Source organism: Carettochelys insculpta, chromosome 16 (genome assembly GCF_033958435.1).
Source record: "Carettochelys insculpta isolate YL-2023 chromosome 16, ASM3395843v1, whole genome shotgun sequence".
Lineage (NCBI taxonomy): Eukaryota > Metazoa > Chordata > Testudines > Carettochelyidae > Carettochelys > Carettochelys insculpta.
In genome coordinates this window covers 555,497-582,609 of record NC_134152.1, presented here as the reverse complement: position 1 = coordinate 582,609, position 27,113 = coordinate 555,497, and the positions used below count along the sequence as shown (strand labels likewise).

At 45.6% G+C, this 27,113-nt stretch overlaps 1 protein-coding gene across 19 annotated transcripts in view; it reads left to right on the top strand.

Annotated features, from left to right (window-relative positions):
* MAPK8IP3 (mitogen-activated protein kinase 8 interacting protein 3) overlaps positions 1 to 27,113 on the top strand; it is a 144,555-nt gene that overhangs the window by 43,306 nt on the left and 74,136 nt on the right. For 10 of the 19 annotated variants that reach the window (XM_075011203.1, XM_075011198.1, XM_075011218.1 and 7 more), the window contains 5 exons: positions 9,750 to 9,891; positions 16,059 to 16,305; positions 17,253 to 17,355; positions 19,593 to 19,711; positions 25,930 to 25,941. In XM_075011203.1, the coding sequence (XP_074867304.1) occupies positions 9,750 to 9,891; positions 16,059 to 16,305; positions 17,253 to 17,355; positions 19,593 to 19,711; positions 25,930 to 25,941 (623 nt within the window). Of the gene's footprint in view, positions 1 to 9,749; positions 9,892 to 10,257; positions 12,407 to 13,273; positions 13,403 to 16,058; positions 16,306 to 17,252; positions 17,356 to 19,592; positions 19,712 to 25,929; positions 25,942 to 27,113 lie in introns of those variants that run through there. The other 9 variants (XM_075011210.1, XM_075011209.1, XM_075011208.1 and 6 more) reach the window with 4 other exon arrangements.

Sequence of the window (27,113 nt, the reverse complement as noted above, 5' to 3'; positions counted from 1 at the left end):
CAATCATTTCATGCAGGTCACAAGTGGAGCAGTTATAATGGTCTCTGCTGTGTCCCTTGAGAAATGTTCTTCATGTACAAGAACAGTGCTCCATAGAATCAGCATGAAGCTTGCCTGAATGTGTTTGTATTTGACAGGAAAAGACTGACCCTTTACTCCTGCCCTGCCTTTAATGTACGAACTCAACGGTCCTAGTGGAGCCTGTGTGCTTGCTTGATTTCTTTTTTTCTTTTTGTGTGTGTTAAACTGATCAACTGATATTACGACTTACCTTCTCATCCTGTGGCTTAGCCAAATACTTTTGGTAATGGGCTAATTACAGCTGGCAATGTTTTTAAAAAGTTACCTGAGGGTTCAGAATAATCAGTTCTGAAGTATGGGAAGCTAATCACACACCCCTTTGTCTACTAGGCCCTAGCCCTGAGGTGAGAGTGCCCTGGATCCCAAGGGAAGGCAGATCATGAACTCACAGAACAGCGGTTCTTCTTCAAGTGGTCCCCGTGGGTGCTCCACAATAGGTGTCGGGCTCGCCCGGCACCACAGATCGGAAATCTTCCAGCAGTTTGTCCTGGATTGCGCATGCGCCGGCGCGCGCCACCCCCCTGCGCACCCCCGGCCGCGTGCACGATCCGGTCCCCGCCAGTTCCTTCTCAGCCGCCATCGGCTGCAGACGGAATCCACTCAGGCTAAGGCCAGAGTCAGATTACTTAGTGGTTTTGTTCCATGTGCAATTTGTTGTTTTTGGTTATTTAAAAAAAAAAAAAAATAAAAGGAAAAAGAGAGGAGCGGAGAAGAGAAGAGCGGACGTGAAGGCCATTTAGGTTGCCCGCTGCCGCAGGCCAGTGATCTCTATTTGGGGTGGAAAGGCACGGGTTAAGTGCTAAGTACCCTATTAACAATAAAGGACTCACCGCAATGGCCTCTTCAGGTTTTAAAAAGCGTGAGTCATGCCGTGAGGCTTTGTTGGCCTCCGTGGGGCATAGCGAAGGCATCCGACGCCTGGGGGAATTACAGCTTACCCAGACGCGTATTCACTGTGCTAGGCTCACAGCCAGGGCCAGGAAGGACAGAGCGATGAGGCGTAAAATGCTCTCTGACCCCCTCAGTGCAGAAACGGAGGAAACTCTCCCTGGCTCGATCCTTGCCGTGCGTTTGCAGCGAGCAGGATGAGCGGAGCACACAGCCACCAGCCGCATACTCGGGCAAGCGGCAGCGCGGCAGCGCACGTGGCAGAGGCTGAGCCTCCGGTAAAACAACAGCTGGCACGCGCGGCGCCTAGAGCGTGAGCCAGGCAAGCGCCGGAACCGGTGGCACAGACCCCCGCGGCACCAGCGGTGCAGGGCTGCCAGGCACGGAGCCTGCAGGCACCGGAGGGGGATACCCATGCGGCACCTCAGCTGACAGTGCCGAGCGCGGTGCTGACAGCGGGGCCGAGATCCCCGGCATGGGAGGGGGCGGTGCCAGCCCCGCAGCAGACGGGCAAGGCAACATCAAAAACCCGGCACCGGAGTCCATCTCTGGACAGGGCTGCGCTGCTGTTAGCACCAAGCCCTCCCCCTGAGATTCACACGCCGCACCGAAGACCTGTGTCTCCACTGGCCCATCCGAAAAAAAAACAACAAAAAAAACCTCCTTCTCCGTTCCTCCAACCAATGTCACCATGGCTTGGGCCACCCTCACCATTTCTGGGATTGGATCCCCTGGTGTACTATCACAAGCCAGTTTCATCTCTATCTGTGTCGTCGCGGAGGTCTCGCTTTCCCAGACATCGGGGGTACACACCCCGTGAGTGGTCCAGGTCTCCATCCCCGGACCTTTGCCCATGCTGCCATGGTCGTCCTTATCATGCTGGACGCAGACAAACCACAGGCCTACACCCAGGGGCAGGTCCCCCCCCCCCACCCTGTCCGCTCAATACCCCTGCGGGCACTCCCGATTGGGGACAGAAACACGGTTGTCTCAAGGGGAGTTAATTTTAGTACCCCGAGACTTTCCTTCACAATCCTCCAGCAAGCAAGTGTATCATCGACCGCAGGAACCCGAGGGTTCGAGGGAGGTTTACCTTAGTGGTTCCTCCTCATCCTCCCCAGATGAGGCCATGGCCCCCGGGGATGTCTCTCCCCCCGATGACCTTAAACACTTTCAGGAGCCATTTAGGAGGGTGGCTTTCACACATGACATTCATATGGCAGAGGGGAGGAGAAACATCACAAACTCCTGAAAAATTTTCCAAAATTGCTATTCCGCTGGACGAGGCCATTCTGGAGTCAGCCACTACTATATGGCAGACTCTGGCCTCTGTTCCGTCTACGAACAAGAGAGCGGATAACAAATACTTCGTCCCGGCTAAGGGCATGGAGTTCCTCTTCAGTCACCCACAGCCAAATTCTTTGGTGGTCGGGTCGTCCCATCAGAGGTCAAAGGCTTCTCAGTACAAATCGGGGGATCGGACACAGATGCTAAGAAGCTAGAGCTGTTTGGCAGGAAGGTATATTCCTCTCCTGTGGGCCTCTCTATTGAGAGTGGCAAATTATGGGCACACCTAGCAAACCATAATTTTGATAATTACTCCAGGCTTACTCCTCTTACGGATTCACTCCCGGAAGACAAAAAGCCGGTGTTAAAGGCGATTGTTCAAGAGGGCTACGCAGCATCGCAGACGGGAGTCCAGATTGCCCTGGATGTGGCGGACACGGCCGCACGTTCAACGGCTACAGCAGTGGTCATGCATAGAGAATCCTGGCCCTAGACGTCGGGTATATCGAGGGACCTACAGGCGAAGATTGTGGACCTTCCCTTTGATACACAAAAGCTGTTTTGCAGACTCGGTCCCTCACTCCAGTAAGGACTCGAGAGCTACACTTAGAACCTCGGACATTTATACTCCCCCATACAGGAGGGAAAAATTTTATCCTCAGCAAAGACGCTACGTTTACAACCACAGCGTGCTCAAGATCAACGGGGCTACGGCCACGGGCGCTATCAATAGCGGCAACAGTACAGAACCCTAGGCGACGTTCTCAACAAAGCTGTATGCCCTTGGATCAGGCCTCAAAGGCAACAAGTTTGATGGGTATGTCGGGGGCTGCACTATCTATACCCTCGCTCAGTGCCACTCTCATCTCACTTTCCATCATCACCTCAGACCGTTCCACTCCCAATGGCAAAAGATCACCACAGACACATGGGTGCTGGAGATCATAGCCACAGTTACGCGATCCCCTCCCAGTCACTTCCACCGACGAAGCCTCCCACCAGGCCTCACCTCACGGGCGCTGCCACAATGCGAGGCTCAAGCAGAAGGTGACTCACCTTATGTTCACAACGGCGGTGGAAAGAGTGCCGGAATAATTCCAGGGGAAGGTTTTTATTCATGCTACTTCCTATCGGAGAAGAAAACAGGAGACTGGAGGCCCATCTTAGATCTTCGGGGCCTCAACCATTACTTGCGCAAGCAGCGTTTTCGGATGATCACAGTTGCCTTGATACTTACGGCACTGGATGATGGAGACTAGGTTGCAGCACTCGACTTACGAGATGCTTACTTTCATACAACAATCCACCTGGCACACAGATGCTTCCTCAGCTTCACGGTCGGCCAGGAGCGCTTCCAGCACAGGGTTCTTCCGTTTGGCCTCTCCTCGGCCCCCAGAGTCTTTACCAAAACCCTGGCAGTGGTGTCAGCCCACCTGCACAGACAGGGGGTGTTTATTTCTCCCATATCTGGGCGACTGCCTGCTAGAAGGGACCTCGAAGGCAGAGGTCTCACACATGATACGCGTCACTGCGGACACATTTCTTCGCTGGGCCTAGTCATCAACCTCTCAAAGTCAAAGTCCGAACCCACACAACATATAGAGTTCATAGGGGCATGCATAAACTCTATCACAGCAAGGGTGTACCTACCCGATGCCCACTTCTGTGCAATCAGTTCGCTGGTGCAAGTCATTACATACAGCCCCACGGTGCCGATCTTACCGTGCCTACAGCTGCTGGGCCATATGGCGCAGTGACATTTGTGGTACAGAATGCCAGGTTGCACATGTCAAGCCCGTAGCACTGGCTGGCGAGCATTTACAAACCGCCATCCTGCACTGTCCACAGGGTGGTGTCGCCCACAACAGAGGTGCGCAGATCCCTGGCGTGGTGGGAAAACCCTGAGAATCTGCTAGTGGGGGTGCCTTTTCACCAACCACAAATTTCTATTTTTCTTACTACCGACTCCTCCCACATGGGATGGGGAGCGCACATCGGCGACAAGGTAGCGCAAGGGCTATGGTCCCCTGCGGAACAGACACTGCACGTATCCATACTGGAGCTCAGAGCAGTGTTCAACGCCTGCAAACATTTTTGAGATTACCTACATGGCAAAGTAGTCGGGATTCAATACTGACAATACCTCCACTATGTTCTACATCAATCGATAAGAAGGAGCACGATCCCGTGCCCTATGTGCAGAAGTACTCCGATTTGTGGAATCGTTGCATCGCCAACAACATAACGTTGAAAGCCTCGTACTTGCCGGGCGCTCACAATGTGAATGCAGATCAGCTGATCAGGCGCTTCACAATCACGCACGAATGGCAGATCCGCTCCGATCTGCTACAGCGCATTTTTCGTACATGGGGGTTCCCCCAGATCGATCTGTTTGCCACCCAGTACAACAAAGAAAAAAAAAAAAGTGTCCCCAGCACTGCTCCAGGGCAGGAGTGGGGCGGAGGTCCCTGGGGGACGCATTCATGTTTTTCATGGAAGGGCTCCCTACTTTATGCGTTTCCCCCGCAGTGCTTATCCGCAAGGTCTTGCACAAAGCCAGAAGGGAGAGAGCTCGCATGATACTCATAGTCCCGCTTGGGATCGGCAGCAATGGTTTCCCTTGCTTCTGCGCATGTCGGACCGCCCACCGCTCCCTCTACTAGTGGCGCCGGCCTTACTCCCGCGGGCTCAAGGGTCCATAGTGCACCCGCACCCTTAAGGTCTACACCCACAAGCATGGCTAATCCATGGCTCAGCTCCTTAAAGAGCACATGTACGGAGGGAGCACAACAAGTCCTGGAATGTAGCCGAAGGACCTCCACCAGCAGGACTTACAAGCACAAATGGACTCGTTTCACAGCCTGGTGTTCCGCCAAGCAGTTAGCTCCCCTTGACGGTTTCTATACCTGTAATACTAGAATACTTACTGGACCTCAAGAGAGGCGGACTTTCTCTATCCCCGCTAAAGGTCCACCTTGCTGCTATATCAGCCTTTTCGGCATACAGAGGAAGGGCCCATGGTATTCGCCCATCCTATTATTACCAGGTTCTTGAAGGGGTTGGTAAACCTGTACCCCTCCTCGGAAACCACTTCCACCATCGTGGAATTTGGACTTGGTGCTCAGCACGCTATCGGGTCCACCTTTTCAACCATTAGCCACAGTTCCCATACATCTCCTTACAATAAAAACAACCTTCCTCCTTGCAACTACGTCAGCCTGCAGGGTGAGTGAGCTCACGGCAGTGATGGCAACGCCGCACTGCACAGTATTCTCAAAGGAGGCGGTAACCTTAAGGCTGCACCCAGCCTTTGTTCCAAAAGTCTCTCTGGAGTCCAATCTTAACGAGCCGATAGTTTTACCCTCGTTTTTACCCAAAGCCTCACAGCTGCGGCAAGGAGGCACACCTGCATCTCCTAGATGTGAGGAGGGCGTTGGCCTTCTACGCAGACAGAACTAAGTCCTTCTGGAAAACGGACAGGCTTCTAGTCTCTCTTGCTCCTGGGTCAAAAGGAGAAGGTCTCTCTTCCCGGAGAATCTCAAAGCACATTGTGTCCTATATAAAAATGTGCTTCGAACTTCGAAAGACTCCTTTGCTGGCCCCGCTCAGGGCTCACTCCACCAGGGCGGTGGCGGCGTCAACAGGCTTCTTCAAGGGCATCGCGTTAACAGACATCTGTAGAGCGGCGACCTGGTCATCCTATGACACCTTCGCCAAGCATTATGCCCTGCCTCAGGTATTCTGAGAGGATACCCGTCTGTCGACAGCAGTCCCCTCGGGGGCAAGCTGCACATAAACTGATTACCCACCTCCTTACTTGGGTTACTGCTGGGTAGTCACCTATTGTGGAGCACCCACGGGGACCACTTGAAGAAGAAAGAGAAGTTACTCACTTGTAGTAACGATGGTTCTTCGAGATGTGTCCCCATGGGTGCTCCACCACCCGCCCATCCTCCCCACTTCGGATCTCTGTCTAGTGTTTTTCAGGAGTATGTGAGGCGGTTGGTCAAGGAACTGGCGGGGACCGGATCGTGCATGCGGCCGGGGGCGCGCAGGGGGGCAGCGCGCGCTGGTGCATGCGCGATCCAGGAGAAACTGCTGGAAGATTTCCTATCTGCGGCGCCAGGCGAGCCCGACACCTATTGTGGAGCACCCAGGGGGACACATCTCGAAGAACCATCGTTACTACAGGTGAGTAACTTCTCTTTCCCAGACTTTGTTCTGGTGTTCTGTGAGCTGTGGCAAAGTGTTCCGCCACTGAAATTGAGTAGTGGCAGTCTCTTCCCTGTTCTCGGGGAAAAATAAATTTTGGGATGGAATTTTCTCGATTTTACAGTTTTCTTGAAATGACAATACAGTAACCAATTTTATATGTGTTTTGTTAATGTCTGGTTTCGTTATTATTTGTTGAGTTGCATTTACTGTACAATAATTTAATTAATATTATTACAAACTATTTTCCATTAGTAATGTTCCTTATAGTTAGTATGATCTAAAAAAGATAGTGTTCTGCAGAGAGTACTGTGATGTTTAAGCATTCCATGACTGGAAAAAGTTTGGGAACCGCTGTCATAGAAGATTATGTTTGGAAGAGACCTCAGGAGGTCAAAGCAATATCAATACTAATCTCCCTTTCTGAGCTCATTCAACAAGGTGGTCAGCTTTAATTTGCATCTGGCGCTCTATAGGAGTCATAGGCTGCGTCTACACGTGCACGCTACTTCGAAGTAGCGGCAGTAACTTCGAAATAGCGCCCGTCACGTCTACACGTGTTGGGCGCTATTTCGAAGTTGAAATCGACGTTAGGCGGCGAGACGTCGAAGTCGCTAACCCCATGAGCGGATGGGAATAGCGCCCTACTTCGACGTTCAACATCGAAGTAGGGACGTGTAGACGATCCGCGTCCCGCAACATCGAAATAGCGGGGTCCTCCATGGCGGCCATCAGCTGGGGGGTTGAGAGATACTCTCTCTCCAGCCCTTGCGGGGCTCTGTGGTCACCGTAGGCAGCAGCCCTTAGCCCAGGGCTTCTGGCTGCTGCTGCTGCAGCTGGGGGTCCGTGCTGCATATACAGGGTCTGCAACTAGTTGTTGGCTCTGTGTATCTTGCACTGTTTAATGAAAGTGTGTCTGGGAGGGGCCCTTTAAGGGAGCGACTTGCTGTTGAGTCCGCCCCGTGACCCTGTCTGCAGCTGTGCCTGGCTCCCTTATTTCGATGTGTGCTACTTTGCCGTGTAGACGTTCCCTCGCTGTGCCTATTTCGATGTTGGGCTGAGCAACGTCGAAGTTGAACATCGACGTTGCCAGCCCTGGAGGACGTGTAGACGTTATTCATCGAAATAGACTATTTCGATGTCGCAACATCGAAATAAGCTATTTCGAAGTTGGGTGCACGTGTAGACGTAGCCATAGAGTCATAGAATTCTAGGGTGGAAGGGACCTCAGGAGGTCATCTAGTCCAGCCCCCTGACTAAAGCAAGATCCTAGAGGTGGTTCCTAAGGGCACTTGCTAAATCAGTGCGTCCTCTGGCCATACTCTGCAATGTTCCCTTCAATCTTTTCCATTCACAAGTGGATTTTTCCCGTCTTTGTACAGAATAATTTTTATGTGTACTGAGGCATCTGCATGTGTACCACCAGTAGAAACAAAAACCTAGCTGTGGGTGGTCTGCCAATCAGCTGGGCAGCATTTGAATCTTTCCTGAGTTGCTGCACAAGGTCCCAGCTTACAGGGAATACTGATGCTTTCTTCCCTTGTCTTTGGGCTGCTCTGGTCATCTGCAGCTATGTGTCTTTGGTGAAAAGAGCTTGTGGATGTTTTGTACTGGTCAAACCTCTTCCTCCTGCACCTCTTGCTTGAGCTGGGGCTGATTCTCAGAGTCTGTGCTAGATGTGTATGGTCTCAGAGTATGCGTACTCAGAGTAGGTGACCCCACTTTTACGCATCTGACCCTGACCCCACCACCCGCCCCAGTTTAAACCATCTGCAAGTGGCTCTGGTCCAAGCCACCCCCACGCAGCTCCGGCGCAGCCCCCCTGCTGGCTCACAAGCCCCCTCCATCCCATGTGGCTCCAGTGCAATCCCCACCTCCACTGGCTCACAAGCTGCTTGCCCCGGGCAGCTCTGGTGCGACCCCCCTCCACCCCCGCCAGCTCACAAGCCGCCCACTCACCCACCCCCACCCCACCCGGCTCTGGTGCAACCCCCCATCGGCTCACCACACAGGTACAGCTCAACTCCCTGCCTTCCTCCTCCTTCCCTCCCCCGCAGCCCAGCTCACCACCTGCACTCAACTCCACACCTACCCACCCTACAGCCCTAACCCACCCCAGGCTTAACCTCCCCCCGCCGCCTGCCCGTCTGCCTCCCACAGCCCCAGCCCATCGCCAGGCTCAACCCTTGCCAACTACCACCCCCGGTTCAGGACTTACCTTTCTGTTGCTTCCCCAGCTGCAGAACATGTGTTCTTCTGGGAAAAAAGCCGGACCCCAGCTTGCGTGAAATTGGGGTTTATGTGAGGGTGCATGGAATGGAACTCGCATACTCTGAGACCTTACCGTACACACACAGCCCATAAAGCTTACAAAGTATCTGCAAACGAACAGGTAGAAGGATCTTTCCAGCCACTTGTCCAAATGAGTGTTGTATGGAATCTATTCTGAGCTTTCTGTAGAGAATAAAACTCGTATGTTTCATGGATTGGTAACAGCTGCATGTAGTTGCTTCTTCCATGTTTTAACACTTGAAATTGTACATTTTGATTATGATACAGTAAAATACCTGAGGCTGGATTGTAATTGAAGCAAACTCGGATCTGAGATGGGAAAGATGGAAAGTGAAGTCAGAGAGTCTCTTCAACTTCCTGTCTGTTCCTGGCACTCTATGAAGGCCATAGTGCCAGAGCTCTGTGGAGTCAAGGATCCAATATATTGGATCAGGAGGAGGCAGAGGACTCTTTCCTCTTTGGAATGTTTTCCTACAAGGCCTTCCAAGGGGAAATGCTGCTTAAAATGGGTGGCTGTGTCCTTAGCTCCTTCTGTATATCCCAACTTTTCTAGCTACAGAAGGGGTTAGCCAGCCAGCCCACTGAATTTCTGGCACTTCACCCCTTCCTGTGGTTCTCTGCAGGAGGGCACAGTCTGACTCTAGGAAGTACTTCTGAGGGTTTGATTAATAATTTGGATCCTTGGCCTGGTAGATCAACAACAATTTCTGTTTGACAAACTAACTTTAACAGTGTCTTTTAGTGAAGAGTTTATAAAGGCCATCTGTGTAGCTTAACTATAGAGAATCCATTTTGAATCACAGAATCCACTGGTTACTCATTGAGGCTGTGGGAGTTGGGAGTCAACTCAGCACTTGGGATGTGGTTCTTGTGTCATGTGAAACATTAGTCAGTGTGTCGGTTGTATACTTACCTCTTTACCATAAAAATCCTGTGGCTTTGCTGACAGATTGTTTTCTCTGTCTTTATCTTTCCTCTCTCGTTTGCAGGAAGGAGCGTCCTAACTCTCTGAACGTCTTCCCCCTTGCTGATGGAATGGTACGTGGGCAGATGGGGCCCAAGATCATCCCCACAGTGGACCACTGGCACCTGAGTGACCTCGGCCAGCTGCAGTCCAACTCCAGCTACAAGGTTTTATAGATTGTCACGGAAAAGAGAATTTCCCACTGTCAACAGCATCCCACATATTCATAAAGTCAGAAATCATCATGTGTCCCTAACCCTTTGCAGCCTCTCCCTTTTGTGCATCTGATCTTTTCTTATAGCAGAACACTCCCTGATTAGGACAATAGACCTTCAGATACTGATAAATTTTATGTAGGGTGTCATACTGGTTTTGGCGCAACTCATGTTTTTTGTCACTTTCTGATTTCTGTTTTAGTTTTAATTCCTGCTAGTTGGTGTTATCTACTGGTGGAGTTTGACCTCGGTGGAGAGAAGCGTGGGAGGGGTGGGAATGGGGAAGTTAAGCATGCCTGGTGCCCAGATCCAGTGTTGTTTATGAATCATTTGGTGGTGGAAATGATGGAACCAGTCTTCTGCCCTGTCATAGGAACTGTGCCTCTCAGTCTCATTTGGGACTCAGCATTGTGCACCTGTGCCACACTCTGCACTTTCTAGTTGACCTTTGTTTAATCTTTCTATCTGTTGGTTTCTTGACACTAGATAAAACAGGTGGTGCCACCTCCACTGATGGTGGCAATACCTAATGACTCCAGTGCATCTAAAATGTTTTCTGCAGCTGTTGTAGATTAATTGGTACTGCTGGTTGCATTGTGCCACCGTGGAGCAAGCTTTTATAATGCCTTCACTGTCGACAGTGGTAATTGGCTTGTGTGGACAAGTAATCACATATTTGCAACTGAATTGGTGCCACTGGTCCTCCTACCACCACCTTAAAATACAGTGCATCTCCTTTCAGAAACTGCTTTATGCAGTGAATCCCAGCCCCAGCAATGCCTATCTATCATAAACCCAACACTTTCACCAAGCTACTGCCATTTTTTTTATGATTTCATGAGCTCCTTTTTCCTTGAATCCTTTTCAGCAGGACTGATACCATTTGAGGTATTCACAAAGCTGTGCCTGAAGCATTCTGGTCATTTCTCCCCATCAATTCCAGTAGCTGATCCCTTCTGGGAAAATGTCAGCTAAAGTACACCAGCTGGGTAAACGCATCCATTAATTAACATTAAACTGGGCAAAAAGGAAACTGTTCTTCTTTATTGTGAAATAAAAGTTGGAAACCATTAATGCTGTAATAACAGTAAAAATATTGTGAGGGGGTTCAGGGGTCCCCAAGCTCTGCACCCCATTTGCAGCCAGAAGTGACTCTCACTCAAAAGGTGGAAGAGAAGGTTTATTAGGCGTCAGAGATGCAGTGTGGTAAAGACTTCTCAGCACAGCACAGCACAGCACAGCAGCTAGAAGGGTTCTCTCTGATCCAGTTTGGTTGGAGAAGATCCCCCAGAGAGAATCCCGGGCCTGGTGCCCCTAGCTTGGGCCCAGCCTGCCTTTGTTGTTCCTCTGCAGCCTTCAGACTCCCCCCTATTGCCTGTCTCTAATTCAAAATCAGCTGAGCTCCTCCCCACTCTTTGTTCGAGGACAGAGGTTTTACTTGACAGCTTAGGTTACATCCAGCATGGGGTCATCCATGCTTGCGTGTGCACGAACGCACGCACGCACTCACACATGCGCGTGCGTGTACACACACACACACACACACACACACACACACACACTCTCTCTCTCTCTCTCTCTCTCTCTCTCTCTCTCTCTCTCTACATTACAATGGGGCAAGAGAAAGAGAAAATATTTTACTGCAGCCTTGTATATTATCCTGATCTGCTCGTCACGTCCTCATTGAGAGGTGTTTCTTCAGCAATTTCCAACACTTGAGAGAAAAACTGAAGAAGGAAGATTTAAGATACCAGCTATCCTAACGAGGCAATACTGCTGCCAGATGAATGACAGATCTTAATTCGCATCCAGTGGCACTCCATCCATCACTGATTTCTCCTTTGCTACCTAGGCTACTAGTCTAGATGTTTGTGGGCATGGAATCTCAGAGCACATGCACATATCCTTGGATAGGACCAAACAATTCTTGGAACCGAACCATTGCTTTTCCTTAAAACCAGTGTCTGGGAATTGGCTAGTATAATGATATAGAAGTATTGTGAAACACTGACCCTGGAAACTGTAGGACTTTGGCTACAAGGCCTTTTAGATTTCCTGATGCCATTTAGATCGCTTGTTAATTTAAAAATGTCCGAAAAGCAACTGCCCTGGAGAACCATGCTGGGGACTGTGGGATATAACTGGTATCATCAAGGATGGAGGGATGTTAAAATGACACACACACTTTTCTATAAGCTGATTTGCATTATGCTTGTGATGAACCACTGCAAGGAGACACTGTGCAGCAAATACTTGCATGCACTCTTTATGCTCATGAGAATGCATTTCCTAACTGTCATTTAATCAATTGTGTGTATTTTTGCCAGGGAGAGTAGGGAAAAAGATGGAGGTGCATCCATTTTAATAGACTTGAGGCTTCTGGTTTAACCTATAGTCTGCACCACAGAGACTAAAAGCTTCTTATCAATGGTTGTCTGCAGTATACGAAAATTCAGCAGAAATTCAGGTAAAACTACAGAAACCTTAATTTCTGAGTTCAGGTAGTCAAGATGACTAACCATCTTTTCGTAATTTGTTTATAATTGTATCAGGAAAATAAATCAGTTTATAATATTGAGTATGTTGTGTGCTGCGGACTGTGCTCAGCTATGAGTGTGTCCAGCAGGTAACAAAGGGGTAAGCGTTCAGTGCTTGTTAAGGAAAGCCTATGTATGAGGCACTGGATTTAAGAAAGGCAGCCTCTGGGGTGTGGGTTATGCTGTGGGATATGGAAAATCCTGGACGCATGGGTTTTTAAGATAGATATCCTAATGCAGGTGGAAATGATCCTGTGAATAACTGATAGCTGGTAAAAGGTAAAGCATGAGTAAGTGTTCAGTAGTGGAGGGGTACTAAGCAGGTAGTGGTGTCACTGTGTGGGATGGTGGCCATACTCTGGATGCAAAGCTCTTGATCGCTCTCCACTAGGCAGTATTGTCTGCTTGAAGTGTTATATCATAAATGCTCTTGCTTGGCCACTGAAATGCATTGCAGTGCTGCAAATACTTCCTGGTGACTTTACTGTGTTTTTCTTCGGTGTTCTGTGTTAGGGACATAGTTGATGTTCCAGTGCTCTCCAGTGGACATTGGTAGCTTGCTTGCCTAGTCTTTTCTTCTTACTGGCTGACCTGATTTTTCATCTTTAAGAGTCTGATTGATTATTAAATATTTTTACATTTTTCTTTGTTACTATTATTTATTGGATTTTGCATCTTACTTTTAGTAACTAGATTAGGGTTTGCTTTTCTTTTCGTTTTTTATATTTAGCATTTTATATTTTAGAGCTTTAGTATTTAATGTTTTTTTGTCTTTTTTTTATGTACTGTATTTTCAGTGTTAAAACCATAGAATTGTGGCTTCTCATGGTGACATACTACTCCTATGAATTTTGGGCTTTTGCAGTGCATTTTGGAGGTCACTGCTACACATTTGAAGTTTAGGAGGATGACAGGTCTGACTGTAGGTAAGTGGTGGCTATGGAGAGTATCCTTATGTGAGTGAAGGAATATGTTAAGCACTCCCTGAGGGTTTGTCTATACTGCAGAACTTTTAGCTACACGGCTGGGTCGATACAGTTATGTCTCGAAAAGTCACGCAGTGTAGCTGCTGTTAGCTGGGTATTTTGCTGACAGAATATTTCTACCCTCAAGAAGAGACATTCATGGTGTTGGCAGGAGAGTGCTCTTGCTGAAAACTCAGTGTTCCCATTGGCACTGGTCACGACAAAATTTTCATCTTTTGGGGGAGTAGGGGTTTAGCACCTCTGAACAACAAAGCTTTTTTCAATCAATTGCCAGTGTAGATGTAGCCTGAGTAAGAGAGATTTACTGGTAGCAGGGGCATAAGTAATATGTTACTGGTGTCTAGCAGAGTTTCTGGAAGATTACAATAAGACTAATTGGCTGTAGAGAATGTTCCATATGTAAGTGAAAAATAAGATGTATAGCCATGGGTGTGTGGTAGATTAGTATGTTTTGAGTGATTGAAGGATTATATAAATAAATAGTAGTGCATAGAGGATAGATGTGGAATAGGAATTAGCATCCATGGCATTTGTGGTTTAGTGTTTCTGAATATGGTTTCTCTAAATAAGGAATGAGTTGCAGATGGATTTAGGTATCCATTTCATGAGCTCCTTTGTGTTTGTGGTATTGAGAAAGATGATAGAGACAGTATATGCAGGAACATCCCAGAACTCTGCCAGATGTCCTAGGCTCAGTTACTGGGATGGGTTTTGTTGACATTTTACACTGAATAATGGTGTGGTGTTAAGCCCCTTTGCTTTTGGGCCTCGGGAGTGTAGTGACAGATGTTTGCCACGGTAACGTCCCCGCGTGTTGCAGTTGTCCACAATGCCCTCTGATTTGATACTTTGCCCTTGCACATTAGAATGGAAGCACTCAAAATAGGAATTAAAAAAAAGTTGTGAGAAGTGGGTATTCTCTTTGGGCTCACAATCTGAAAAGATTAAGCAAAAGAAGTGGATAAAATTTCATAGCAACATTGTAAAAACAAACTAAAAAATTCAGTTTTGGTGTCTGTACCATAAATAATGAGGAAATGAGCATGGCATAGGACACTTGGTTTCCGTACTGCAGTATATGCCAGGATACTGCAGGAATGAGCCTGGACACGGATACTTCAATGTGTTTCTAATTAACATAATATATCAATCATGCGTAAGGTTTTTTTAAAGACTACATGGCTGCCAAGGGTTACATTGCCATTTTTTCACAGTCTTCATTCCCATCCCACTTAGTGCTTTTTCATTACATCATGAAATCTTAATGAAGGATTATAGAACACAGACTTCTAAAAACTGAGGAGCAGACAGCATCATGGTTCCAAGAATATGAGGCCTAATGTAGTAGCTATTTTGAAGGGTAAATAACAAACTAAGCGGAATCTGCCTAGCAACTGCACAGTAGAGCAGATACAAATAGAAATGACTAACTGTAGTAAATGAGTGGGGTAGATATGAAATGACTCTTCCACTCACCTAGAAAACATAATACATTGTTCTAGAGGTTCACTTTGCTGTCCTCTTTGAGGCAGTACTTTAAGTGGCTGGGTAGTGGTGATGGTGGTAAAAGGTTAGAAACCCTGCCAAGAGGACTTGGGAGATCTCAGTTGTGTTGAGGTGGGTTGGTCTCTGATGCCAACTGGCTGAGTCTGAAACGTTGCTTCTTTAATTGGCAAGCAGGGAGTGCAGCATCAAATGCTAGAGTATTCTTGAAAGTTTCCTGTACTTTTCAAGATGAGGTAGGATGAGGAATGGGACCATAATTTATGCTGAACATTCTGAGCTTTTTTTTGCACATTTTTCAAGTTGATTTATTTAGGATGTCTTGATTTTTTGAATTCTTGGTCTTATCTTTTCATCCTGTTGGGGAGAACCACATTACCTCTGTTGTGTTGTCATTCTGGGTCGTGCCCAGCTGTTTTCTGTATGAGCTGATACAGGCATGTAGCTCTCCTCTACTTATGAAATAAGACCACCTCAGCATGATGCACACTTTGCTTCAGTTGCCTAGTATAGAACATACTTAGTTGTCTCTTCAGATGAAGTGATAGCATTAGAAATATATCAAACAAGTGCTTTGTGCCAATCACCTGCTGTAATGATGGACCCAGAGCGTCTGTGAAGCTGCTTCATAGAAGGCCATGTTGCCTTCCAGAAATGATTGTTTTTTCCTTCTTGCACTGGCTATCTTGGAAGACATTGACCTGATTTTTAGAAGTGATGAGCACCCACAAATCCCAGTGCAGTCAAGGGGAGCTGCAGCTGTTTTTTCACTTTTGAAGATTAGGGTCACATTCCATTATGAGTAGATCTCATCTCTCATGTAAGTTCTGAAGACCTGAAATGCCATTTATCATAGTAACAAAGAAGTAGTAATAGCAGGTATTTAGACCAGATGGAATTTTCTTGCTAAGTTCTGCACGGGAACTTGCTTTTCTTTTGCAGTGCCAAACAGGCATAATGAGCTCTGGGTGTTCAGTTTGTGGTACTCTTTCCCATAATTTTCTAAGACATCTGTCAGTCCAGTAAGTAAGAATTTATCTGAAGCATATAGATGTGCTTTTCCCTTTCTGTTTTCTCCTCCGTATTGTCATAGTGCCCAAATGAAGAAATGTCTGAATCTGGTCAGTCTTCTGCAGCTGCTACTCCAAGCACCACGGGGACAAAGTCCAACACTCCAACCTCCTCTGTGCCCTCAGCTGCTGTCACACCCCTGAATGAGAGCCTGCAACCAATCAGTGACTACAGTGGCACAGCCAAGAACAATAAAAGGGCACGGGAAAAGCGGAACAGCAGGAACATGGAAGTCCAGGTTACCCAGGAGATGAGGAATGTCAGCATAGGTATGACAGGTGTATTCTTCTGTATATGTGTTTTACTAGCCAACTTGTATGCCCACTTTAATAACTGGCATAGTGAAATCAAATACTGGAAGAGGTCTTGGGGACTGAAGGAGTAACTAGCTTAATTTATCTTTAAGAGAATGCTCTTTTTTTGTTAAGAGTACAGTTGGAGTAGGGGAATAAAGGATGGTGATATGCTTATTCATGCTTGATGATAGGACTGTGCTCGCTTTTTGGGCTGTGGCACAGTTCGTAGAGGAAAAATAAGACTCATTGACATGGATCCAATTTCCAAGTTTACTGAACTGAGTTGGAGACAATTTCTTTCTGAAGTTCCCAGATGGGTTCCTGACAAACCAAAACCACAAAACAGGAGAAAAATACTGGTCTGTAGCCTATAATTGAGGGTGCTGGCATTGAAATCCCATTTTGTAATACTCTTTATTATTCTGCTTGCTACCAGGATCACAATCCTGTGGCTGGCAGAGGGCAATGTAGTTCCTCAAGAAGTACTTAAATGGTGCTTAACTAATAAGTTGGTATCTCTTTACTGAAATTGGTTAAGCCAGTTCAGTAAGTATAATTACCCCAGCCTAGTTACATCTGGCTGATGGTAATCCAACTTGCATGGTTCCAAGAAACCTCTATTTCTCACAGCTGTTCAAGATGGTAGATCCCATCTCTACTCTTCCGCAGGTATTTTGGAATGCACTCTCTCTGCTAGTTTGTGACTTACTAGAAATCCATCTGTACTCGTTCTTTTTAAACACTTTGCACATGGAACCATAGCAATCTTAAGAGCACTCCCATTGATCCTTTTTGATACCCAAAGGAAGTTTAAGACCAGTCAGAGAATACAGTCTGTAGAGTAAAACAGTCTGTAGAGTAAAACTGGTGGGTTTCTAGTCTTTGGATTTTTTCTTTTATCTGTGTATTATCCTCTGTAGGAATGGGTAGCAGTGATGAGTGGTCTGATGTTCAGGACATCATAGACTCTACTCCAGAGCTGGACATGTGTCAGGACCCCCGACTGGAGCACACTGGAAACAGGTACTTGCTTTTATCTTTTGTAAGATGCTGTTTACTCTCTATGTACGTTCTCGGAGTGAAGAGAGACTCTGGATTAAAGAGCTTATGTACTTAGTACTGCATAATACATGTTAATGCGTTGGAGACACTGGTGTATGAGCAGTCATTGGATTTGTTTCCTTTGCCTAGTGCAGAATGAAAGATCCCTGAGGACCAAAAGTCTGTGTTTAGCATGGAAAGAAAACAAACTCACAATGTGTTACAAATCCACTCCAGATGATCCTCAGTTGGACTGGTTTCAGACAGCACAGTTTGCCTTGCTCCTGAGAGAGGCAGGAAGGTGGCATGCTAAAACACAGATGACGTATGGGGCTTATGGGCTGCAGTGGTAGAAAAGAGAAAAAGTCATTTGTCTAGTAAAAGGTCGGTCTTGCATTACATTTCAAAACTCACACCCTTTTCAGGTTTGCCATCTATAGACTGGCATGCACAGAGTATGGGATTTTTTGTGAAATCCTGTGTTGCTGTGTTTCATGCTTGATTAGAATAGCAGCTTTCCTTAAATAGGAAGTTGCCTGAAGGCCATTCATTTTGGCGCATCATTGCTGCGAGGCATATAATAGCCTAGATAATTGTAAGGCAAAGGGAGGCAATAAAAGGCAAGCCTTTTATAAAACAGCACATGGCGAGTGGTCTTCATTTGAACAAGGACTGCACTGGGGAGGAAGCATGAAGAATCCTGATAATGCAGGAACAAGGAGCAAAATTTCCTCAAAGGACAGTAAGGCCAGAGTGTGTGAGAGGTATGTGTAATGTTCCAAGGTCAACAGCAGGAGAAACCACTGTAGCAGAGCCAGTTGTATATGGTGTATGCCATGACAGTGGCTATGTCGTCAAGAATAATGTCTGAATAAAAATGGTGAAAAACCCTAAGGATTGTAGTTACAAGGAGAGAGCCCTTTAGTCAAGGAACTCTGTGTACCAAGGAGACAGACAAGGGGCCACTTGCTTTTGAAACACAATGTATACTGGTTTACTGAGCCTTGGACTTGCAGCTCTAATGGGCATGGTGCTTCCTAAGGTTTCAGTTATTAAATTGGTCAGTTCAGAGACAGTCCTTTAGCTATTTGTTGCTGCCCACTAGTGAGTGTTTTTGTCTTAGAAAGTTGGCCTGCAACACTGTTGTCTATCTCCAATTCTTCAGTGCTAGTATAACCCTAGAGGAGGAAGAAAATCCATGTCCATGTGCAACTGTCTAGCACAGTGTGCCTTGTCTTGTCAGACATGCAGAGCCCCATTAATTCATGACCTCCACACTAGGTTACTGAGTATGTCTAGGAGAGAGGCTGCACAGCCTGAGATAAATTCATTGGTATTGAATGTGATTGTCTGGCTGCTTAGCAGGAAGCTGTGAATATATACCCTGCTACTCCACTTTCCACACTGTTTCTCCAGACAGTAGAATGTAGTTCAAGAGTTTTATTCAGTATTCAAACCAGTTTGTGGGCATTGGTTCTGGCTACCTGAAAGGTTGCCTCTGCCTCAGTGATCATGACTTCCCACAATATCCGTGTTCCAATGGAGCCAGAAATCTGTCAACAGATAAGGAGGCTCTTAAAAACATCCTAGACCTTGATGTTCCCATTATTGAATGTAAGACTCATCTGTACACTCACACATGTAGTCATGCATACATGCTCACTAAAATAACAAGACTAATTTCGCCTCTAAATTTCGTGGAGTAAATGGTAGTGTTGTTTCAGTTTTTCAACACTTATCCAGCTTCATGACTATAGAGGGCGCCTGCTGTGTACCTGAACTGGGGGAATTGTGGGATTGATTGAGAGGTCTCCAAGATCCAAGGTGAAACAGATACTAAGAATAAGATTTTGGAACTCCAGTTACTAAGAAGCATTCTGGTTTTTATGTAATAAATATAAAAATATTATTTTAATATAAATATAAACTATATTCTTTTAAAAAAACTTTTGCATTAATCTTTTGATCTGAGTTGTGCTTTCTGTGCTTATCAAAGGGATACCGGTGGTACATCTTTCATATATGGAACCATGAAGGGTACTTGTCCTTGATATGAGGAGTAGAGTATTCCTTAAATAGTACGTCTGTGGTCTCAGACATGTAGCAAATGGATGGAAAGATATCTGTATTTGGATTGCAATGATCTAGAAAATAGAGGAAAGTTCTATCTAAAATATTTCCTATATAACAAGATTCCTTTTTATTTCCTCCAACAACAGCCCAACACAAGGGATTGTGAATAAAGCTTTTGGCATCAACACAGACTCTTTGTATCATGAACTATCCACAGCTGGGTCAGAGGTTATTGGAGACGTGGATGAGGGAGCAGATCTTCTAGGTAAAAGATATTTATGACAACTCTGTTCCCGTCACTGGACTTAGGCCTGAGTTATACCTTTAGAAACAGACAGTTTTTCTTTCTTCCTTTCAGAATTGTGGCTCCTTGTCAATAAAAACAAACTGGGATGAAAAATGAAACAATCTAAGAATGAAATATGTAATAATAATAATAATAATAATATAACTAACACCATTTTAATAACTTGATGCCTTGTTTTGTAAACCTACTCACCCAAAGTGAGTCCTAATTTTTGTGTGTGATTCTCCTTCACAGACACCCTGGAAAAAAAATTGTGCTTCCTTCCCTTTCATCACCCAAAGATAATTTTGCAGACACTTGCAGTTGAATCTGGGGTGGTTTTGTTTTTGTTTTTTTTTTTTTGTTTGTTTTTGTTTTGGTCAGGGTGATATAAATTTGAAAATAAATCACTATTATGCATGAAAGTAACTGTTTTCTTAACTTTATAAAAACTTCAAAAATGTATCTTTTTATAGAGAAATGTTATAGCTATATTGTATTTTACTCTGCTGCAGACAGTGTAAAAAAGAATGTAGTACATCTTTTAACGCAGTCTGGAAAGGGTTGTTCTGTCCTTAGACCTGGGCCCAATAACAGAGGTTCCTCTCTGGGACATTGGAACAGCCAAAGAAGGGAATCTGTCCAAGGCAGTAGACTGAGCCCAGTGCCTTTGGGTATTCAGGCCCCAGTTCATGAGAGCTCTTAAGCATACAATTAAGTCCCATAGAAGTTAATACCGTGTAGATATGATAGACAAAGCTCATAGTTATGTACAGTAGACCCTCAACTTAGGCGGCGGTTGCATTTATGTGCAACCCTGCGTACGTAAAATTTCGTGTAACTCGGGAGCCAGGAAACTGGTCAGTTTATTGTCTCCTGGGAGTGGCGAGCAGCCAAGAGCCTGGCTCTGGGCTGTCCACTGCTCACAAGAGAAGGGAAACTGACCAGTGTTGCTGCACTGGTCAGTTTTCCTGCTCCTGTCAGGCAGCAGCCTGACTCTCGCCACCCCTGACAGGAATGGGGAAACTGCTCCAGTCAAGGATGGTGAGAGTCAGGCTGCCACCCCTGACAGGAGCGATTTTCCACTCCTGTGAATGGCAGGGAGCTGTCCCTGCTTCCTGGCTGCCCGCCATGCATGGGAGCCAGGAAACTCATCATCTCTGTTGCACTGGTCAGTTTCTTGGGTCCCCTGAGTGGTGGGCAGCCTGGAGCCAGGCACTAGCTCCCGGCCAGTCAGAGTAGCATTAACCTGAGATACGTGCAACTCGAGTGCGTGCCTCGGGGATCTATTGTATGTCACACACAAGTCTCAATGTCTTGATTTAAGAAGCTTTCCAGTAACTTGAGACGTAAGATGGTTCTCACAAAATGCCTTTTGGGCTCTGAGAATAAGTAAGAGATGTATTTGAAGGCATTGAAGTGTGTAGGTTGAATATATTTTCTTTCTGGCTGCCAATTGGCTGAGAAGCTGTCAGTTGTACAGTGAATGAGAAGCTGGATATGAGTCTACAGTGTGCCCTTGTAGCCAAGAAAGCTAAGGGCATATTGGGGTGCATTAGGAGAAACATTGCCAGCAGATATAGAGAAGTTATTATTCCCCTCTATTCGGCACTAGTGAGGCCTCATCTGGAGTATTGTTTTCAGTTCTGGGCCCACCAGTATAGAAAAGATGTGGCTGCATTGGAGAGGGTTTAGCAGAGGGAAATGAAAATGGTCAGGGGGCTGGAGCACTTGACTTATGAGGAGAGGCTGAGGGATTTGGGCTTATTTAGTTTGCAGAAGAGAAGACTGAGGGGTGATTTAATAGCAGCCTTCAGCTTCCTGAAGAGGGGCTCTAAAGAGGAGGGAGAGAGGCTGTTTTCAGTAGTGATGGATGGCAGAAAAAGGAGCAGTGGTGTAGGTTGGATATGGAAAAAACTATTTAACCAGCAGAGTGGTGAAGCACTGGAATGCATTACCTAGAGAGGTGATGGAATCTCCATCCCTAGAAGTTTTTAAGTCCTGGCTTGACAAAGTCCTGGCTGGGATGACTTACTTAGGGGTTGATCCTGCTTTAGGCAGGGGGCTGGACTAAATGACCTTCTAAGGTCCCTTCCGGCCCTAGGATGCTATGATTCTATGAGTTGTACTTGCTGAAATGACAAGGGCTCATGGCCTATGTCATCACTGGTTCCAAAATGACAGTATTAACCAACGTACTCTTGGATGTGGATTCAGACAAGCCAGTTCATGATCTCATTGCAAAATTGCAGTAGGCCATTTCTGCAAAAAATAAGAAGATATCTAAATTACGTCTGACAAGAACAGACTTATGAGCCTTGTTTCTGAACCCTTTCAGGACTTAAAGGGTGTATTTCTGAATAGGTGATGGTTTGTGACATAGTTAGTGCAGTATCCTTGCAGCGTTTAGAACAGCTGCATTGTGCAACAGCAGATTACAAAAATGCTGGCCAGCCAGAGTCGTAAAGCATTCAGTATTAAGGTCTTGATGACAGACTGGTGACGAAGTTTAGAGGAGACCGAGGTTGAAAATTATGCATTGTTACCAGGTCACATGGATTGTACATGACTGGTGGGGGCACCCATGCAGAGATTTATTGTAATTGTGTTTACCAGCTCTTGTGGATGAATATATCTGATCATTGATGACACACAAATTCTCATAGGAGTATTATATACAATCAACACAGAAGGTCTGACACTGCCATTAAGATTGAAGGGGACTTTAGTAGAAATTGTAGCTGGATATTAGATCTTTGTCTGTCTACTGTGGGTAGCCATCTCAGCATACGCTGTTGGCTGTTCTCTTCCAAATAGAATCCTATGCTGTAGCCACTGAAAAGCTAGCTGCTCCCCATCTATTTTTATCCTTGTTCCCTTCTGGGTAGCAGCTGGGGGAGGCGGAGTCTGGTGGCAGGGCTGTAGGGAGCCAGTCAGTGGCCCTGCCATACCCCTGGCTGGAGGCTCTCCTCTCAAAGCCCTGGGGAAGCAGCTGCTGGCACTCCTCCCTAGGAGCCCCAGTGAAGCAGCAGCTGTGGGTGCTCCTGGCCCCAGAGTCCTGGGGAAGTGGCAGCCACTCGCTAATAATTGAATTTGCGAGTGTTGCATTTGCAAATGTCGTGACCTTGCTGTATAAGTTTCTCAAATTGAGCTTCCCAAGTAAAGGAATCATAGAACCATAGAACCATAGGGCTGGAAGGGACCTCAGGAGATTATCTAGTCCAGTCCCCAGCACTCAACATAGGATGTAATAATTAGACTATTCTAGTGTTGATCTAACTTGTTCTTAAAAACATCCAGATTCTACAACCTCCTCAGTCAATTTGTTCCAATGCTGAACTATCCTGACAGAAGGTAATCTAAACCACTCTTTTCTGTGGTTTAAGCCCATTACTTCTTTTCCTGTCTGCAGAGGTTCATGAGAACAATTTTTCTCCCTCCTCTTTGAAACAACTTTTTATGTACTTGAAAACTGCTGCCATTTTCCCTCACAGTATTTTCTTCTGCTGACGAAACAAACCCTTTCATCATAGGCCATATTTCCTAGTATTTAAGCATTTTTGTTGCTCTTCTGTGGACTTTTTCTAGTTTGTCCACGTTTCGTGAAATGTGGCACACAATACTGGACACACTACTCCATTTTGCAGCCTAATCAGCATGGAGTAGAATGGAAGAATGATTTATCCTGTCTCATATGCTTACAGTACTCCTATTACATCCCAGAGTAATATTTACTTTGTGTGCAACAGTTTACACTGTTGGCTAATATTTAGGTTGTCATCCTTTGTAATCCCTAGAGCCCTTTCTGCAGTACTCCTACCTAGGCAGTCATGTCCCTTTTTGTGTGTTTGCAACTGATTGTTTCTTTCTAAATGGAGTACTTTACATTTGTCCGTCTTGAATTTCATCCTACTTACTTAAGGCCATTTCTGCAGTTTGTCCAGGTAACTTTGAATGTTAATCCTACCCTCCAAAGCACTCGCAATACCTCCCAGTGTGGTATCATCTGCAGACTTTTTGTAACCATCATTAAATCATTGAACATATTCAACAGAATTCGAACCAGAACTGATCCCTGTGGACTCCATTTGATATGTCCTTCCAGCTTGAGTACTCTCCCAGGGAAAGGTTTTCCAACCAGTTATTCACCCACCTTATAACAGTTCTATCTAAGTTGTATTTCGCTGGTTTGATTTATGAGACGATCATGTGAGACACTATCGAAAAGCCTTATGAAGTCAAAATACACCATAGCTATGGGATCCCCCATCCATAAGACTTGTAAGCTAAAAGAACATCCAGAGAGGGTCAAACCAAAGGTACATCTAGTCCAGCAGCCTGTCTTCTGACAGTGGCTTAGGCCAGGTGCCCCAAAGGGAATGAACAGAACCTGTAATCCTCAAGTGATCCATCCCTGGTCACCTGTTCCAAGCTTCTGGCAAACAGAGGCTAGGGACAGCATCCCTGTCCACCTTTGCTGATAACCATTGATGGATCTTTCCTCCATTAATTCATCTAGTTTTGTTTTGAATCCTGTTATAAACTTGGCCTTCACAACATCCTCTGGCAAGGAGTTCCACAGGATGTGTGAAAAAATAGTTTTGTTTTAAACTTCTTACCCTATTAATTTAACTTGGTGATTCCTAGTTCCTATGTTGTTGAGAAGGAGTAAATAACACTTCCTTATCTACTCTCTCCACATCAGTCATAGTTTTATTGACCTTTACCATATCCCTCTCTCTTTCTTTTTCAAACTGAAAAGTCTGCCTTATTAATCTCTCATCAGATGGCAACTATTCCGTATCCCTCACTTTTTATTGCCCTTTTCTGATTTTGATATATCTTTTTGAGATGGCATGACCACAGCTGCACACAAGTATTAAGTTAGCTTGACATAATTTGTTCTTGACAAATCCCTATCATCATCACGTTTTTATCTTCTAGGTCAGGGGTCAGCAATTTTTGGAGGCGGAGTGCCAAAATTTGACCCTGTGACCTCCATGTATGGTTTGAGTGCCAGTGATACTTTTTAAATCGCTAATAGTCCTACTTACAACGGCTTCATTAATAGATAGATTAATATGCAGAGTTTAATGTTTGGGGGTAGTTGGTAGACTTAGCTGGTCTTCTGTTAATCCACAGGTGGCATAGCTTTGAGCAAGCTTCTGGCAGCATGGGACAAGAGAGGTGGGGGATGAGCTCCCACTTCGAGTGCCAATGAAAATCGGATAGTGAGCCACTCTTGGCACCTATGTCAGGGGTTGCTGACCCCTGTTCTAGGTGTTTGCAATCTGCTTTCTTGATTATTTGCTCCATTATCTTTCCAGGTGGTAAAGTCAAACTGACTGATGTGTGATTTCCCAGATTGTCCTTATTCCCCAGTGAATGGCTGCTCTTAAAAATTTTGGTTTACTAGTTTGCTGGGAGTGTTGAAAGAGTTCTGTGATGATTATGTTAGTGGGGTGGGAGACTGGAGAGACTTTGGTAGCAGTGGTGGAAGAAGATCAAGGGGGATGGGAGGGCTGAATATGTCTTTTGGGGAGTATATGGTATTTTTAGAAGATCCAGACCCTATTTGTTGATAGGTAATCCACAAGAAACCTGGAACTGTATGCTTTGGTTGCAGACAAGAATCTGAGGAGGTCACGTCTTAATAGGCACGACAAACCTGTGATATGTTCCATTAAAACTGCTGGCCAAAGGCGAGTTTCCCACATCCTGCTTCGCCACCTTCCCACTTAAATCAATGATGTACTGTTTTTAACCAACCATATCTCGTATTGCCAATTTTATGTGTTCAGAGGAGTGCTTAACAAATGAAAACAGACATGAGTGTTTAAAACTGTCTTTATACCCCAGCACTGGGACTGGCTTTGTTATTGAACTTCAACTTCTGTGATGAAATAATATATAACTCACCACTAGTATATTAGCTGCAACCAAAGCATATAGTTCCAGGTTCATTGTGGATTACCTTCCCTTGAATTTTATTTTTTTATGTCCTGTATGTAGAGTCATGTCATCTGCAGTCTTGGCAGGCCCTGTCCTTACTATTTCATGCCTTTTGACATTGAAATGGCTGGATCATTGTTAATTTTTTTAACAAATTTTTGATTTTGTTTGTTTCAGTCACTGATTGATCCTTTTTTCACTTCCTTTTTCCCCTGTCTCTGTGCTTCGCTGGACATGGCCCTTAGGGGAGTTCTCAGGTGTGTATCTCTCCTCCGTTCAGTTTCCTTGTTTTTCTTCTCTTTTTTTCTTTATTCTTGTTGAGTTTAGATTGAATGACATGGTATACACATGATACTCCCCTGCTGCTATTCAGTCAGTTGGCTTTGCAGCGTTTGTGCCACCTTTTCCTTGTTTGGTTGGCTTGCACTGATAGGGCCTGATACAATAGAACATCTCTGCTTTATGCTCATATGCTTGCTACATCTTGACAGAGTGCTTTTTTTTTTTTTGGTGGTCTTCAACAGATTCACTTCGCTCTCTTAATAGGACCATGGGGAACTCCTACTACAACTTTCCCCCTAGTCCAGGGTGGAAAGTTCTTTTTTGTCAGGGCAGGATCTGTGCCTGCTCTTTGTTGAAGTCTTGTTCTCCTAGCTAAACATTTTTCAGATGCTGTCTCTGATTCCTATTATTCCATTTTTGTAAAGGATACTCACTGCCTTAGGGCCACATTCTGCCATCAGAAGTCATCCCTGGGAGCCCTATACTTGCAGAATTTTCTCCTTCTCTTAACAGCACATTTAGGTCCTGATTCAGTTCCTATTGAAGTTAGTGTGATTCTTTCTTGTGTTTTCAGTGCATGTTGGATTGGGCCTTAGAGCTATCAAAAGCAGTTGAGGTGCAGACTCAAATGTCTTTAGAGGCTGCGCAGACATGCGGAGTTACTTCATGTCCCATTGACTTCCTGGGTTTTGAGGAAGCCAGGGTTCCTTACGATTGGGCTTATAGAGTGCTAACAGCTTTGCCAAGGAAAGAAGAGGATACACAAAGCTTTCCTTCTTTTGGGCTGGATTTTCTTTATCGGTCTCCTACAAAAGACCAAAGCCTAAGATATTTCCCCAGGGAAAACTCTGTTGGAGTGGGCTTGTGGAATATTCCAGTATAAGGAAATTGGTTTGATGCAATATAAAATGAGGAAGGGTACTCTGGATATAAACTAATGATTTCCCCCATTTTATTTTCTGTCTCCTTCTGTCTTTCCCTTGTCCTATCCATGCTGTCTGGTTAGTTACCTTTGTTGAAGGGGGTGGGAGACTTAAAGATGCATTGCTTAGGTCAAATGAGTAAGATGGAAATGGAACAGGAAATGCTTTTGACCATGTTCTGATACCTCAGGCTTTAAATCCTGGCTAAGCCAAATGCTAGGGAG